We start from the raw sequence: 16,341 nt of genomic DNA, 5'->3' as shown, positions 1-16,341 counted from the left end.
GTGTATGACGTGAACACAGCAATAAGCCAATTGGTAGAATTCTGGTAAAATAGTGACCCCATAATTATAGTCATTATTTTTGGTACAAAGTATATATAATGTCATTAAATAAAGATAATGAAACAGTATATAGAAAGTAAACACAAATTTGAATATGTGTCTGGAAATTTGTAAAATTTACGATTTAGAATGATATTTTTTCATCTCAGAAAACCCAAATTGTTAAAATATATGGGTAATCATTGCACTGTTCGACAGAAGTCAACGACATGAACTTAAACATTTATCCCTAAAAAAGCAAAAACAAGTACAATTATTTCTTATTTTTGAAATGCATATTTACAATAAATAATCATTTTAGTGACAAGTAAAATGCCATTAGAGAGTCATACGCATGGAGATTTTTCGCCCCAAAAATCACTCTAAGATATAGCGTTTGGGAAAAAAAAACCTAAATATACATGGTTGATAAGTGTTTTTCGTTTCACGTGTTTTATATAGATGCGACCGTTGGTTTTCCTGTTTGAATTGCTGTAAACTAGTCTAATTGGGGCCTTTATAACTTGCTGTTCGGTGTGAGCCAGGGTTCTGTGTTGGAGGCCGTACTTTGACCTATAACTGTAAACTTTTTACATATTGTGACTTGCATGGATAGTTGTCTCGTTGGCATTCATACCACATCTTTTTTTTTATATGTAAACAATAGATGTACTTGAAAATATATTTCAATCTCATCAACTTATTTGTAACTGACATCTTATCGCAAAGTATCTCCGTGAGAATGGATCGCGTCTAAATATTGATAAAACGATATCTATTTATTATCATTATTTGTTTTAAAACAAAAACATCAGTTTGAAAACAACCAACAGAAAATTTGATTTTTTTTAAATATCTTGCTTGTCGTACATTCTTCCTTTCGTCTAAATGGACTTTAATGGTAGAGTTAATTTCAAAAGAAATCATGAGGACTTGTGCACTTGAGGTTTACTTTAACAAACAAGTTAATGAAAAACTGTGCATAAAAGACATCAATGTTAGACACTAAGGTCGTCGTACTGCCTTCAACATAGAATAAAACACATACCGAATAGCAACGATGAAAGGCCTGACATGAAAAAATGTACAATTAGACAAACGTGTACAAAAACAAACGACCTTATTTATGTACAAAAAAAACAACAAAACAGTTTGAACAACAAGCTTGGAACAGACACAAACGTAATGCGGATAAACATCTAGGCCGGCGAACCACTGCCAACCCCATAAAATGGTCAGTATTTTTACACCGCAACATACAATAAATCTTGTTAATAGCAGTTGATATCGACAAAAATACACAAATCAAATATCAAACACACAGTTAACATATTCTCTCCATTTAGGCAAAGGACAAAAACAATTCTACTACTAAGACATTAAACTTTAAACAATAGCTAAAGATCATTAACCATGAAATTACAAATAAAATACAAATCTGTTTATAACTTCATAAAAACATGATTGTCGTATTTATTTTAATTTGAAACAAACTATTGAAAAATCCCTCTTTCTTCTTCATATGGTTGATGAATCAGTATGTATAAATAAAACAAAATTTAATTTACCAAGCATTGTTCATATTGATACTTCTTATGAAGATAAAGTGCTACATGTTTAAAACGTATTCAAAGAAAAATATCCGACATTTTGTCTTCAATGTTCGGTTGTTGTCAATAGTGATTAATTTTTCTGCGTGGATAACATTGTAGCTCAGATTTTCGTCAAATTTCATACCTCCTGAAGAAGTCACTTTGATCTTATATTTTATGTAAATCATTTAAACAAAGGAACATTTTTCACATGCATAAGTTTTACTTAAAATCAAATTCTGATTTAAAATGAAGAGAACTATATCACTTTGACAACTAAATTGCAAATCTGTCTCTAAATTTACAGTTTTGGGCATATAACTAAACCGATTTTGTACTGGGATTGTATACCATGAATCTACCTTAAATGCTCATGACAAATATCACAATTATGGACACATCCCCACAATATCTCAGTAATTTTAGTATAAGGATCTTCCACCCAAATAATGTTTGTTTCATCAGTAGAAACAAACTGATCTAAAATTACATCTATGTTATCTAATTGTTTAAGCAAGGCTGAGGTAAATGATATCATGCAAATGTTGTCCTCACTTTCTCGCAGGAGCCCTGATACATCTTCAAACGAAATTGGAAGATTGTACTGAAGAAAACAGTTACAAAACTGTTTAAAGGTAAGCGAACATTTGATTGTCTGGTCAATGCAAATTTTAACTTCTCTAAAGAGAAGCTCGATTTCTTCTTTTGCAAATTGTGCATAATGATGTAATCTTCTGCACCCCCTTTTACAAAACAGTTTTTTGTCGGTATATTTCATTAACCAGTGCTTTGCATAACCATTCAGATCATTTTTACATTTCCGTCTTATTAGTCCAATTTGAACCTCTTGCATAACCTTTGCTTTGCTAAAATTAAAACAATGTTTAATTATATAGGTCTGAACTTTTAGAGGCATAAGTCCTTTTACGAATTCTGTTGTTCTTTTCGCAATTATATCATAGACCACTGTTGCCAAAAAATTACCATTTTTAATTTCATCATAGTTTATGTTGAAAGATAGTCTTTTGGATGTTTTTAATTCACGCTCCCGCTTAAATTGTACTGTAGAAAATTTTTCTGTAAATAAGGTTTTTAACTTGACACTATTCGCTTTGATGGATTTTTCTATCGATTCTGACTTTTCTCGATTTGTATGGCGTTTTTTAACATCCTTTCGAAATTTCTTCACAATTATTTTGGTTTGTTTATCAACATACGTTTCCATTTCTTTTTTTAAGGATGTAATTTGTGTCTGTATCTCGTCTCTGGATGAGCATTTCATGATTTTACATACAAATAACCTGTTTATTTCATTTTCGTAGAACTGATACATATCATATTGATTTATTTCAACTTCAAATAACAGATCATTTATTTCTTCGTGCATCTTAGCATTTTCCTCTGAACCTGAAAGAACAAAATAAATTTGCTATACATATGTATAATCAAACCCACTTTCGTACATATTTACAAACTGACCTCACACGCTCACTAAAAGAGGGACGAAAGATACCAAAGGGACAGTCAAACTCATAAATCTAAAATAAACTGACAACGCCATGGCTAAAAATGAAAAAGACAAACAATAGTACACATGACACAACATAGAAAACTAAAGAATAAACAACACGAACCCCACCAAAAGCTAGGGGTGATCTCAGGTGATCTGGAAGGGTAAGCAGATCCTGCTCCACATGTGGCATCCGTCGTGTTGCTTATGTGATAACAAAGCTGGTAAATAGTCTAATTCGGTAGGTCACATTCATGAAAGGGAAGGGGATTGTAGTTACGACGTAAGGAACATATCCGATATCATTTGTGAAACGGTTATTCCATAACGGTCAACCAACTCGTGATGGCGTCCGTAAAATTTACGAAGGGATGATTTCAACTTCACCATTTGGAACTCTTGGTTTAATAGCTTCCTTGTGAGCAGCAACCCTCTATCAAGAAAATCATGATAGGAAATGCAAGCACGGGAATATTGTATCAATTCACTAATCCTCAATCTGAAGAAAAAAAAGTATTATTACATTTTTTGGTTTCAGGTTGGCTTTTCGTGTAATTAAGTCATGTGCGAGATGTCCAATTAGGAGCGCTGTGATTGGATGTAAGGGTATGCTATATCATTTCTTTATTCACTTATGTGTAGTGTGTATACTTACAATATAAATTATAAAACACATTGACATATTTTCTTCCAAATTATCGAAAAGGCTTGCAAATGTTCACAAGGTTGATGTAAAAAAGACGGTGGGCATAAATACCATAACCAAGGGTATCGAGTCCGTTCGCTCCGAATGCACGTTTGCTCCTTTGAGCTCGTATTTTTATTCAAATTCTAGTTGAATCATTTAATATTTTAAAATGAATTTATCAAAATATTTAAATTTTGATTAATCGAAATTTTGGAACTTTTAAATCAAATACTGTTTTTGTCATTTGATGATTATTCATTATTACAAACTTAGAACAACACCCTTCCCTTTTCACGAATTTGACCTACCTAATTAAACTATTTACCGGTTTTTTAATAACATGATCAACACGAAGGGTGCAAACTGTGGAGTAGGATCTGCTTACCCTTCCGGAGCTTTTTTTTTGGGGTATGTGTTTTGCTAAGTCTTTATTTTTCCATGTTGTGTTTTGTGTACTATTGTTTGTCTGTTCGTCTTTTTTTTAAGCCATGGCGTTGTCAGTTCATTGTCGACTTATGAAGATGAATGTCCCTTTGTTGTCTTTTGCCTCTCTTTTTTTTTTAGTTGTTTGACGAAATGAATCATGAATAAAAGATCGTCATGAAGAATAAGGCAGACAGCATTCATCTAAAACTTGTATGGAAAGAGGCGTAATATTGATAACAAGCTAACTACACGTTATATTTACAAATCAAAGCTAGTGAGCCTATACCAAAAATCATTATTTTCGAACACAGAACAATAATACCAGATTTGGCTCTGTAAATACCAATCAACAGTACTCATACCTTATTAACACTTAATACAAGAGGGACAAAATATATAATAGGGATAGTCAAACTCATTGATCGGAAATATACTGACAACGCAATGGCTAACAAAGAAAAAGAAAACAGACAAATAATAGAACACACAACACAACGTTGAAAACAATAGACTAAGCAACACTGAAGAGAGTTCAAGTGCTACCATATGTCAAACATAATGTATTCGGAATGGGCGTGACTTTAATCAATCAATAGATGGCGCAACATTATTATTATTACAAATGTTGGCTTAATGTGCCAAGGGTGGATAGGAGGGGAGTGAATCGCAATCATTGGCTAGCGAAGATGAATTTTCCCCAAATGTTTCACTTAGGTATTTCTCAAGACAAAATCTATTACAATTGGAAATTGTCTAGATAAATATGTACTGCTTCTGAAGTAAGGCAATATTTTGGCAAAAAAAAGCACTTTCAGTGTTAAAGTTGACCATATAAGGAAAAAAAAGAGGCCCACTTTTGGCTATTTTGTCTTGTTGTTGTTGGATTATACAAGTTCCCGGCCACCTTCACTCGGTGTAGTATGTCTGTGTGTATCCATCTGATGAGTTTAACCTCTTTCACCGGATTTTTAAAGTTTATTTTTATGTTGTACTGCTACACCACTGTTCCATATTTGTTTTTTATTACATAAATTAAGCCGTTAGTTTTCTCGTTTGAATTGTTTTACATTTGTTATTTCGGGGCCTTTTATAGCTGACTATGCTGCACGGGCTTTGCTCATTGTTGAAGGCCGTACGATGACATATAATGTATAATTTCTGTGTCATTTGGTCTTTTGTGGAGAGTTTTATCTTTGGCAATCATTCCCTATCTTCTTTTTTATATATGTTTAGATAAAATTTATTCTCTTCTGTGTAAACAAATGTTAACATTCTTTGAACAAATACATTAAAAATGCTTAATTTTAAAGATCCTACCTTTAATTATATCAATCATATCAATTTTGCATTTTCTACTTCTTGAATGGACTATTTCTGGAAATGCATACTCTCAAGGGACTTAATTATTTTTTTTATACTGCTTAATGCTGTGTATTTTGCATAGTTAATGTTTTGATTGTTTAACATCTGTGTCTTTATCATCTTAAAACATATTAGTGCATTAGTACAAGGTTTGAATTTTTTAACTAAAATATGCCATACACTAAATAGTTATCAAAGGTACCAGGATTATAATTTAATACGACAGAAGCGCGTTTCGTCTACATAAGACTCATCAGTAACGCTCAGATCATAATAGTTATAATGCCAAACAAGTACAAAGTATAAAGCATGGAATGTAAATAATTATAAATAATCTTGATTATGTGTTTATGCTGTAAATTTGGGATAAAATGAATACAAATTGACTTGAATTTTTTTCAATATGTTAAAATGGTATTGTAAACTATATTTTTTTAATAAGGTGAGATTGGATACAAGTTGTGTATCTGAAAGAATTACAAAGAGAGACAAACCAGCATATAGGGGTTAGTACATAACATGATCCATTTGTCTATAAGTAATTGGGACAGAGTACTTCTTAATTAAATATTTTCACTTCAACTCAGTATGGCATTGATGGTATCAAATGGATTCATTTAATCTTTATGTCACAGTATAGAAAAACAGTAGTATTTCATTTTCTGGGTTTATGTTTGCTTTCGGTGTACCAAAGGCATGCATAGTAAGTAAAATAATTGGCACTGTGATTGAATGTAAGATATAATAGATTCTTAATTTATTTATGAAAAACTGCATTATATATATATTTACAATATAAATATTTAAACACATTGAACATTTCTTGAGAAGTATTCAAAAAGGTGTTTTTATTTCGCTGGACACACTATAAATCATTTATCATGTGTTTTTTTTTGTTCATTTGAAAACAAAATTTTATTTTTAAAATCTTAATTACCCGAAGATTGATTGCTCTCTTCTTCACTGTTTCGGTTGTATATAAGTTGAAAATGGTCATCACCTTCATTTACAATTATGTTGCCATTACCAATTTGTACCTGAATATTAACTGGTTTATTAGCATTGCTATCCTGAAATTAATAATAATCTAAATTATTCCAAGTTTATCATTATATCAATCGTAGGAAAATAACATCAGATCTACCTAAAAAATCGTAAAACAACATGTTATGAATTTCATGCGTCCGAAGTGTTTCGGGATTTCAGGAACGATCAAAACCGAAAAAGTTGCATAACTAGTTATCAAAGATACCTTGCTAATAATTTGATACGCCGATCGCGCGTTTCGTGTACATTAGACTCATCAGTGACGCTAGATCAAAACAGTTTTAAAAAAAGACAAACAAGTATAAAGTTGAAAAGCATTGAAGACCAAGAATTCTAAAAAGTTGTGCCAAGTACGGCTCAGGTAATTGATGCCTTGGATATTCGAATCAAAACATTGTTTGAGGGTGCTGAAACCTTGGTTTCTTGATGATTTCAAAATTTATAAAAGACAGAGTTAAAAATGTTTGTTATAAATCATGTCAGTACCGAAGTTCCGACTACTGAGTTGATAATATCCCCGGTGATTCAAAGTCCACCAGCAGAGGTATATTCGCTTTTAATTTCATACGTCCGAAGCGTGTTTCAGAATTTACCTTCAATAGGAACACTCAAAGTCGAACATTTAAAATACAATGTATTAAAGATAACAGGTCACCAATTAATCCACTCCAATTTAGAAAGTATGTAATAGTTCTATGCCAAAAATAGTGTTTCTGATGTCATTGTTCACTTAAACTAACAAATAAATTTGTAGAAATGAAACTTCGGGTGAAAGAAAAATATATTTAGACCATTTTGACCCAAAATTTACTTGTTCATGAGCTTCCATTGTATACTTTTTTTTTAAGATTTCTTGTTAACAGGGGGTCATTTTTAGTAAAACGTGACTTCCAAATGGTCATCCAAAACTTAAGATATTGGTTGAGAATTGTAGAAATGAATACATGTACAATTCATGATATAACTGGTTTCTATGAAGTTTAACTGATGTGAATTGGACATGCTTTGATACTATATCTGCCCTTGAATTTTTACTAGATTTACCATTTGTGTTCGCTTTGGAGATTCCGTATATCGTCAGGCTATCAGAATTCCAATGGGGAATAACTGTGCACCACTTATTGCGACCTGTTTTTGTATTACTATGAGTTACAATTTATGACAAAAATCAGCAAAGACCCATCGAAACTACATCTGATACAAAAATTTAGTAATAATTTTAGATATTTGGATGATATATTGGCTCTCAATAATGACCACTTCAGTGTGTATACTAAAGAAATTTATCCTGTTGAACTTACTTTAAATAAAGCTAATACTAACAATGACCACTGCCCTTTCCTCGATCTTGATATCTATATCATTAACGAGAAGCTTAATACTACAATTTATGATAAAAGAGATGATTTTTCATTTCCATTCGTAAATTATCCATTTTTAGATGGTGACCTTCCCTTGTCACCATCTAACGGCGTGTATGTGTCCTAACATGAACGATTCGCTCGTGTATGTAACAACGTTTTAGATTCTAACGAGAGAAATTTAAGTATTACTGAAATATTATTAGACCTGGGTTTTCGAAATCACAAACTAGTCAAAACATTTACTAAATTTTATCATCGGTACAAGGACATCATTCGTAAATATAACTCAACATGCAGACTTCTTATACGTTCAGGTATTTCACATCCAATATTTTATTGTAATATTCGTTATAAAGCACACAAATGTCAGTATTCACCTCCGAAGCTAACAAAACCTTTAAATAGACTTATTAAGAAGGGATATAGTTACGATACTGTTGCCAGGTCATTAAAGATTGCATATTTTGGCTTTAATATTAGTTCACTTATAGGGTCTTTGCATCGGAACTAAACACATTTATTTAAAAACCATTTGTTGGCATGACACGGGTTGTGATCTTCTCATATATGTTATGACGGTATGATATTAAACCCCTAACGGGAGGGATTGTGCCTTATATCCATATGATGAAGACATAACCTTTCAATCAGTGTAATTGAAGTCTGGAGCTGGTATGTCAGTGAACTGCAAGTAGTTTGTTGTTGTTTATGTATTATTGTCATTTTGTTGATTTTCTTTTGTTACATCTTCTGACATCAGACTCGGACTTCTCTTGAACTGAATTTTAATGTGCGTATTGTTATGCGTTTACTTTTCTACATTGGCTAGAGGTATAGAGGGAGTGTTGAGATCTCATAAACATGCTTAACCCCGCCTCTTTTTTTGCGCCTGTCCAAAGTTAGGAGCCTCTGGCCTTTGTTAGTCTTGTATTATTTTAAACTTTAGTTTCTTGTGTATAATATGAATTTAATATGGCTCTCATTATCACTGAACAAGTATATAAATCTATTTAGGGGCCAGCTGAAGGACGCCTCCGGTTGCGGAAATTTCTCGCTGCATTGAAGACCTATTGGTGACCTTCTGCTGTTGTCTGTTATATGGTCGGGTTGTTGTCTCCTTGACACATTCCCCCTTTCCATTCTCAATTTTATTATGGTAAAAAAATTGAAAACTCCGGAAATTGAAAACAAAATTTGGTTGAATAGATTGGGATTTGAATTGGTGGTCTGACACCAAAAGGCCTAGGTCTTGCAAAATGGTCATACCATTTGATCAACAGGTTTTTACCAAACTCGCATGCAAGTATCCCTCATAACGAGAGTATACTGTTATTTAATATATTATGAACCTGTTTACGGACGTTAACCAAGTTAGGTGTTAGATGAAATAATATACTGTAACACAAATATTGGCATATACTGCATAAAGAACAAAAGTTCACACATAATTTACTACATAAAGTGTGAACGAAGTCAATACACACTTTTAAAGTCCTTTGAGACATAGATTTATAACTATAATTGCATTAATTTTGAAATAAATATCGTATTTGAATTTTCAAATTTGTTATAAAATGGAAAATGATAAAATTAATAATACATTCATTTTCAATATGCTATACTGTTTTGTGCATTACATGGTAATTGTAATAGAATATACCGACAAATTAAACCATTCAACCTTATTTGAGAGGTTCGATATATAGATCTGCCTTAGATGCACTTTTCATTTCATCTTTAAAGGTAATATATGTAACACAATATACAGAGACTGCCAGATATTTATAATGTGACAGATACCGGTTAAAGATACTTGACTATGAGTTATAGCACCTGCACTGATGGCACACGAAAATCATTCGCAGTTGAATGGATCTCCCATATTAAATATGAGAAAAAACACACATGCTACTTTTACACTTCCAAAAAAGCCTTTCCGGATTAACGTTCACCAGGAATGCTCAAACCTAGCTGATATATTTGTTTTCGTGAGCTTTGATAATTATTTCCTATTGCTTCTTTAACGAAGTGTAGTTAGAGTAGTAAACACAAACAATTGAAGCATGAAATATGTTATTTATTTATATTCTATATATCAAAAAAAGGTATTAGTGCTCGAGAGCAGATTCTCCAGGAAAAAAATGTGCATTTTGGATCTAGAATTACCGTGCTTTTCATAGTGTATCGCCCAAAATGTTATATCGTTTATAATAGTAAACAAAAGGAGTATAGTAGATTTTCTTAGTTTACTGCTATTATCTTTATAAATCTTTCCCTTCAATTTGAATTTTGAAAGGGGATATATTAAGTTATTTTATTTATCCATTTGTATGAATAAATCTTCATACTAAAAAAAACTTTCATCTGATATCGCAGGTATTTACAATGTAAATATATCTTATAATATCGTACATAGTTACATGTTTATTAAAGAGTCGTTAATTGGAATATTATAACGTTGTTCTGTAATTTTTCTTCGCCTTATGTTTACCTTGTAACCATGCGTAATTACATTGTTTAACAATTCAATTTAGGATAGAAAATTTTGGGACCGTTTTTACATTTTTTGAATAATAATTTCATTTAATGTTAGCCTGAAGCTAATTTCAGATATTTGCAGTAAAGTTGCATGTTTTCAATTTATAATTCATAATTTATTCGGCATAGCTGGTTTCCACTTGAAGATGGTCGCATTCATTCTATGATACATTTTATTAATTAATGAACCATGAGGTTTTTATAGCGAAACAACTGAAGAAGGTTTATAACATGTAGGAAATTTAATAGCAAAATAAGAACTTTTATCTTGATATATAATCTAAATTATGTGTTTTAAATCAACTTACATCTTTACTACATGTATAATGTGTTTTCAAGTTTTTTGAAGAATCATCTCTCCTGTCCTTTTGTTCCACTGAGATATCATCTTGTGAAAAATTCACCTCAACTGATGGTAAATGACTGTAATAGTTACCAGTTGCTTCCTTGTCATTTTTATCTTCCTTGCCTAACGGTGTAAACGATGATTTTTGAAATAGGTGTTTTTTAATTGTATTCCACATGTTCCACATGTTTTCACTTGTCTGAAATATATATGAAAACGTATTCTAAAGGCACTTTGCTATAATATGGAAAAAACCTTGATATTCTTTCAACATTGGACATCTTATAAACGTTTCATACTCGACAAGTACTGAAAAAAGATGAACAAGACCTATCAAATGGATTCTGGCTTAAGAATAGATTCTTTAAAGTTATGAGCTCATTTTAGTAATTTTGACTATTTTCTGTATAGGTACATGTATCCTCTATCTATCAGGAAATGGAAAAACAACAATATGCATTAATTTACTTTCATTTGAATGCAAGATGGTAAATTCCAAGCCCAGGGTATATGAAAACTGAAACAGATGAAGATATTTATGACCGTAATAAATCATGTTACTAATGTTAATTATTCATTTTTAGATGGTTACGTTCCCTGTTCATGTATCTCAACTTTTTCGATTTGCTCGTGTTTGTCACAACGTATTAGATTTTAACGAATGAAATATATATATATCACTGAAAAATTAATAATACAAAATTCTATCATTGTTACAAGGACATCATTCATAAATATAAATTTACATGTAGACATCTTAAAATGTTTAGGTATTTCACATCCAATCTGTTATGGTAATATTCTTGACAAAGCACAAAAATGTAGACATTCACCCTTAAAGCTTAGAAAACCTTTAAACAGACTTCTCACACCACATCTTCCTATATCTAATTATTAAGAAAGGATATAGTAACGATACTGTTGTCAGGTCATTAACGATGGTATAGTTTGGCTTTAGTATTGATACACTTATAGGGTCTTTGCATCAGAAATAAACACATATTTAATCTAAAACCATTTGTTGGAATGATACAGGTTATGTGTTTTCTAACGGGAGGAATTCTGTTTGATATTCATATTTTGAAGACATAATCTTTGAATCAGTTAAATTTAGGTCTGGAACTTGCCAATCAGTAACTGCTAGTAGTCCTTTGTTAATTGATGTATCATTGTCATTTTGTTTAGTGTCTTTTGTTACCTAATCTGACATCAATCTCGGACAGATTTTAAACCGAGTTTTACTGTGCGGATTGCTGTGTGTTTTTTCTACATTGGCTAGAAGTTTAAGGGGAGGGTTGAGAGCCCACAAAACATGTTTAACCCCGACAGATTTTTCTCGCTGTGTTGATGACCCATGGGTGGCCTTCGGTTTTTGTCTTCTATTTGGTCGGGTTGCTGTCCTCTTTGACACATTCTTAGTTCTATTCTCAATTTTGCTTCAGATATTTCCGTAATTCATAAATGTAAAGTCTAAAATATTTTATCATTTATTCTTTGCATCCAAGTATATTTAACTATACTAAATATTTTAAGTATTGTTCGTTACCTTTAAAAGGGGCCAAATTGACATGATATATTTGCGGAAACGGCCCCTGTGCTGGATAGACATGGCCGAATCTACTTTCATTTAAGACTCTTATCATTGTGGAGCGAGTAAATTAAAAAAAAAATGCTTATCCATTAGGAGTTTATTGTTACCAGAAGCTATCTTTATAAAAAAAATATTGCCTTAAAAAAGTAATGCATATTTCTTTGAATTAAACGCCTATACAGAAAAAATATCATCTGTTAAAATGACTGTTAAAGGTAAAGATCGCTCTTTCTTTTAAGGACGAGAGCAAAAGGAAAATTATAGTTTAAAATTGAGCGGTTTAACATAAGACATGTTGCATTGCATTTTACCCCTGAAATCTGGACATAATATTTTCTATTAATGTGACAACTGATTGAAGGTTGCGTTTTTTAAAACCCCGTCGCCTGATACAAAATCGTAAATCTGCGCCCATCCGCAGAATTTTGTTTTATCCTATGACGCCATCTCTACTGTGTCAGTCATACAAAAAAGGTATGATACTTTTCATTTATGCACTAATAACTAAACTAAAGTATGAATGAAAAGGTGTTGATTTTAATTTTCTTTCAAAAGATATGCAATAGGATAAAACGCTAAAATAAACTCTAATTATATAATTCAGCATAATAAGCATTATATTTACATGATTAATGAGTTATTAAATCTGATAATACAGTGATAATATAAAGAATGTGATAATAATTCTAATGATTATATATCACTATGCATATAACGGAAACATCCTTACATTAACTTTGCTTGCGGTTGAATAATGTATCCCTTCTGTAATTATTTCGTAACAATAATGTTGCACATGTCAATAGAAGCATTATTCATATTTAACAGTATTAAAATCCAAAATGAGTGCAATTGTAAAGAGATGACCTTCATTTTAACATACTGTTTCCTGTGTATTATCTGTAAAATGAAATTGCCAATCCCTTTCATAATTAAGATAAAAATTGTGATACTAAAACCCGTTTTGTTATATAATGTATTTTTACAACACTGTCATTTTAAAAATAGTCAAACAGCTGTTAGTGGTACCTGTCATTACACCTGGAAGAAAGTAAATACTAGTACATCGATCGCATTGGAAAATTCATAACAGAAAGTCAAAACTAGGTTAAACCTTATTAAAATTTCGTTGCATATCAGTGGCATAAAGAACTGAAAGGAAAATTAATCAAAATAAAACTTTGGTTTTATCTTATTATTTTTAATTCAAACACCTCATTTTTTTTAAAAAGTCAAACGCTGGCGACAAATTCACACCCAGTATTTGATATTGGTTTTTTTTAAATTGCCACACGAATAAGTCAAAATTGTAATCGTGATATTGAATCAAAATGATGGATTGTCAGATTCTTTCAATTAACAGATGATAAACAGGAACGAGTACGTTAAGATAGAGATCGTTTACAATTAATTGCTCTGATTTTGAATTTGACAATGTCTGTTTTATATATCGACAAATTTGCGAATTAAAATTGTATAGAAAGGATACATTATTCCTCCACGAGCATAATTATTGTAAGATTCGTTGTGTTTTTAAAGTAACAATTTTCTTTTGAGTTCGGCATGCCGCTGGCCTTTAACGGGTCTCTATAAAATTAGGATGACCTAGATTTTATACATGTAGCACTGACAACTAAATTATAGTCATCAGGTGGTATTATTTGTCTTATATCACGGATAGGAACATAGTATTTATGTTCACATGAATAACAAAATCGGGTTCATATGTTTACATATCATTACATATCATTACATAGTAGCTATTTTTAGAAATCAGCGTTCACTGTTAGTGATCATGAGATATTCAGTGTTTGTGAACTTTGCTATAGACTGTTAGGTTACTTGTTGCTGCATCCAATCGGTTGAATAATGTATTATCGAAGCTCTCAAGGAGTGTACTTTCTTAATCTTAATCATTAACAATGGGTTCATAGAGAACGAAAAAAACATAAACATACTGTAAGTTTTCAAGATTTGTTTTCACTTAATTCTGAAACGATTTACAATAAATGTATGGTGGTAGACAAACCGGTACGTAATCAAAAAAGGGATAAATTATCCATTATAATTTAAATGCATACTCAAATATAATGCACATAACACATTAATTGTTTGCTCCTAATCAAATGATTCAGATAAGATTGAAAAAAGGGCGACGAAAACTACTTATTGAAATTATACGACACAAAATGACATGAATTTTTATGGCAGGCCCTGAAGAAGCACATTCTTTAATGAGGATTTTGTGCTATTTTGATGATAATTTAAATGAATGTCGGCAATTCAATGTTTCTTTATAAAAGAAGAGTAACTTGGAACAGTAATATGTATAGTGATAAAGTGTTCAAACGTTTGTTTACCGTTAATGGTCTGAAGTGTTTATTAAGAGTGAGGACACAAGACAAAATAATTGCGACAAAAAGCTGATTTTGCATTGCAGTTTATTTGCTGCAAAAATATAAACCTTTTGAAACTTTGTGTTAGAGAATGTTTAATAAAAATTAATAAGAAGTAAGGTTTATATTCATAGTTACATTATGCGCCCTTTTCAGTTTAAATCCTCATTTTGCTATTTTTAAACAAACCTACCAAGTGACTGACACGGTTGACGCAATCAAACATATTAAATCTCGCCAAATGTTCATGTTTCTGTCCAGAGTCAAGATCATGTGATTCAGTGGTTGTCGTTTGTTGTTGTGGATATTATTTTATTGTTTTGTTAAGTCATCAAGCAGTTTGTTTTTTATCGTTCGAATAAGTTTGAATTTATCATTAAATAGACTTTTATAGCTTTCAGGGGCAATAGCTGCCAAATTCATGGTCAACGATTTTAATCAAATTGTCAAATTTGATGCATAACAATGTAAAACATGTATCCAAACTATTAAAAGTCTAAAATAAACAATAAACAATGCACTGGCATGAAAATACGTATCTTCGTTTCGTGTGTATTTTAATCTAGACGCCATCTAATTAAGCATCGACTTGACCTCTAAAGTCATCCGATGACCATATAAGCGATGTCAACATCAATATAGTTATAAATAGATTAAGCAAACTCGTGCTGTTGGATTTTTATAGGTCTCTTTCACTTTATTTTATAGATGAAAAATAAATGTTTATCATCGTTTTTACCCTATAAGAGTGATGTTTTTTGTGGATCAAATCAGTCAATGAAATTATTTACCTTTGTTTCACTATCAAAGTTGACATTCTTTTTAACTTTACACATGCAATTCACGTGTTATCCATCTCAAGTTAAGGGGTTAAATTGAAGTTAACATGAATACGGAATCCATGAGGTCGAATTAATCACTTGCAAGTGAATAATTCATAACCAATGGTGTTTTATTTTGGCTTCTTTTAACAAAATTGAACCATACTGTCTGCTAAAAGCGAATTATTATTTCACTATTTGCATTTCCTTAATGATTGAGCAAATACAATGATATACTTGTATTAGATTTTTTATATATCTCGTAGCTAGTGCCCCTTTAATATGCGGTATGGTATTTGCTCATTATTATAGGTCATATGGTGATTGGTAGTTGTCAACATCTACATCATATAGTCTAGGGTGGAGAATTATCTCATTTAACATCAGACCACATCGTATTTTTATATAAACTTCTTGGTCGGTGACTCACTCAAGGACGAACGTAGCCCACAAGCAGTATGATAATGATTTAAATACGCAATTGACAACCGAGTTTTTTTAAGAGCTAAAATTATTTCTGCCGATTTCAAATTTGTAAATTGCTGGTAGAAAATGTCTTCAGGGATTAATAAAGTATATTCAATATACTTAATGCAACTTAAGCAGAACATCGGCTCATTA

General features: G+C 31.3%; 1 protein-coding gene across 1 annotated transcript in view; it reads right to left on the bottom strand.

Annotated features, from left to right (window-relative positions):
- Nucleotides 1-1,410: 1,410 nt before the first annotated feature.
- Nucleotides 1,411-16,341, bottom strand: part of LOC139485660 (uncharacterized) — a 32,725-nt gene continuing 17,794 nt past the window's right edge. Inside the window, exons 2-4 of the mRNA XM_071270288.1 lie at nt 10,875-11,111; nt 6,555-6,687; nt 1,411-3,038 (exon numbers count right to left, since the gene is read on the bottom strand). Coding sequence (XP_071126389.1) covers nt 1,990-3,038; nt 6,555-6,687; nt 10,875-11,099 — 1,407 coding nt within the window. The 5' untranslated portion in view covers nt 11,100-11,111 and the 3' untranslated portion in view covers nt 1,411-1,989. The remainder of the gene's footprint in view (nt 3,039-6,554; nt 6,688-10,874; nt 11,112-16,341) is intronic.

Source organism: Mytilus edulis, chromosome 8 (genome assembly GCF_963676685.1).
Source record: "Mytilus edulis chromosome 8, xbMytEdul2.2, whole genome shotgun sequence".
NCBI lineage: Eukaryota > Metazoa > Mollusca > Bivalvia > Mytilida > Mytilidae > Mytilus > Mytilus edulis.
This window is presented reverse-complemented; position numbering and strand designations above follow the sequence as displayed.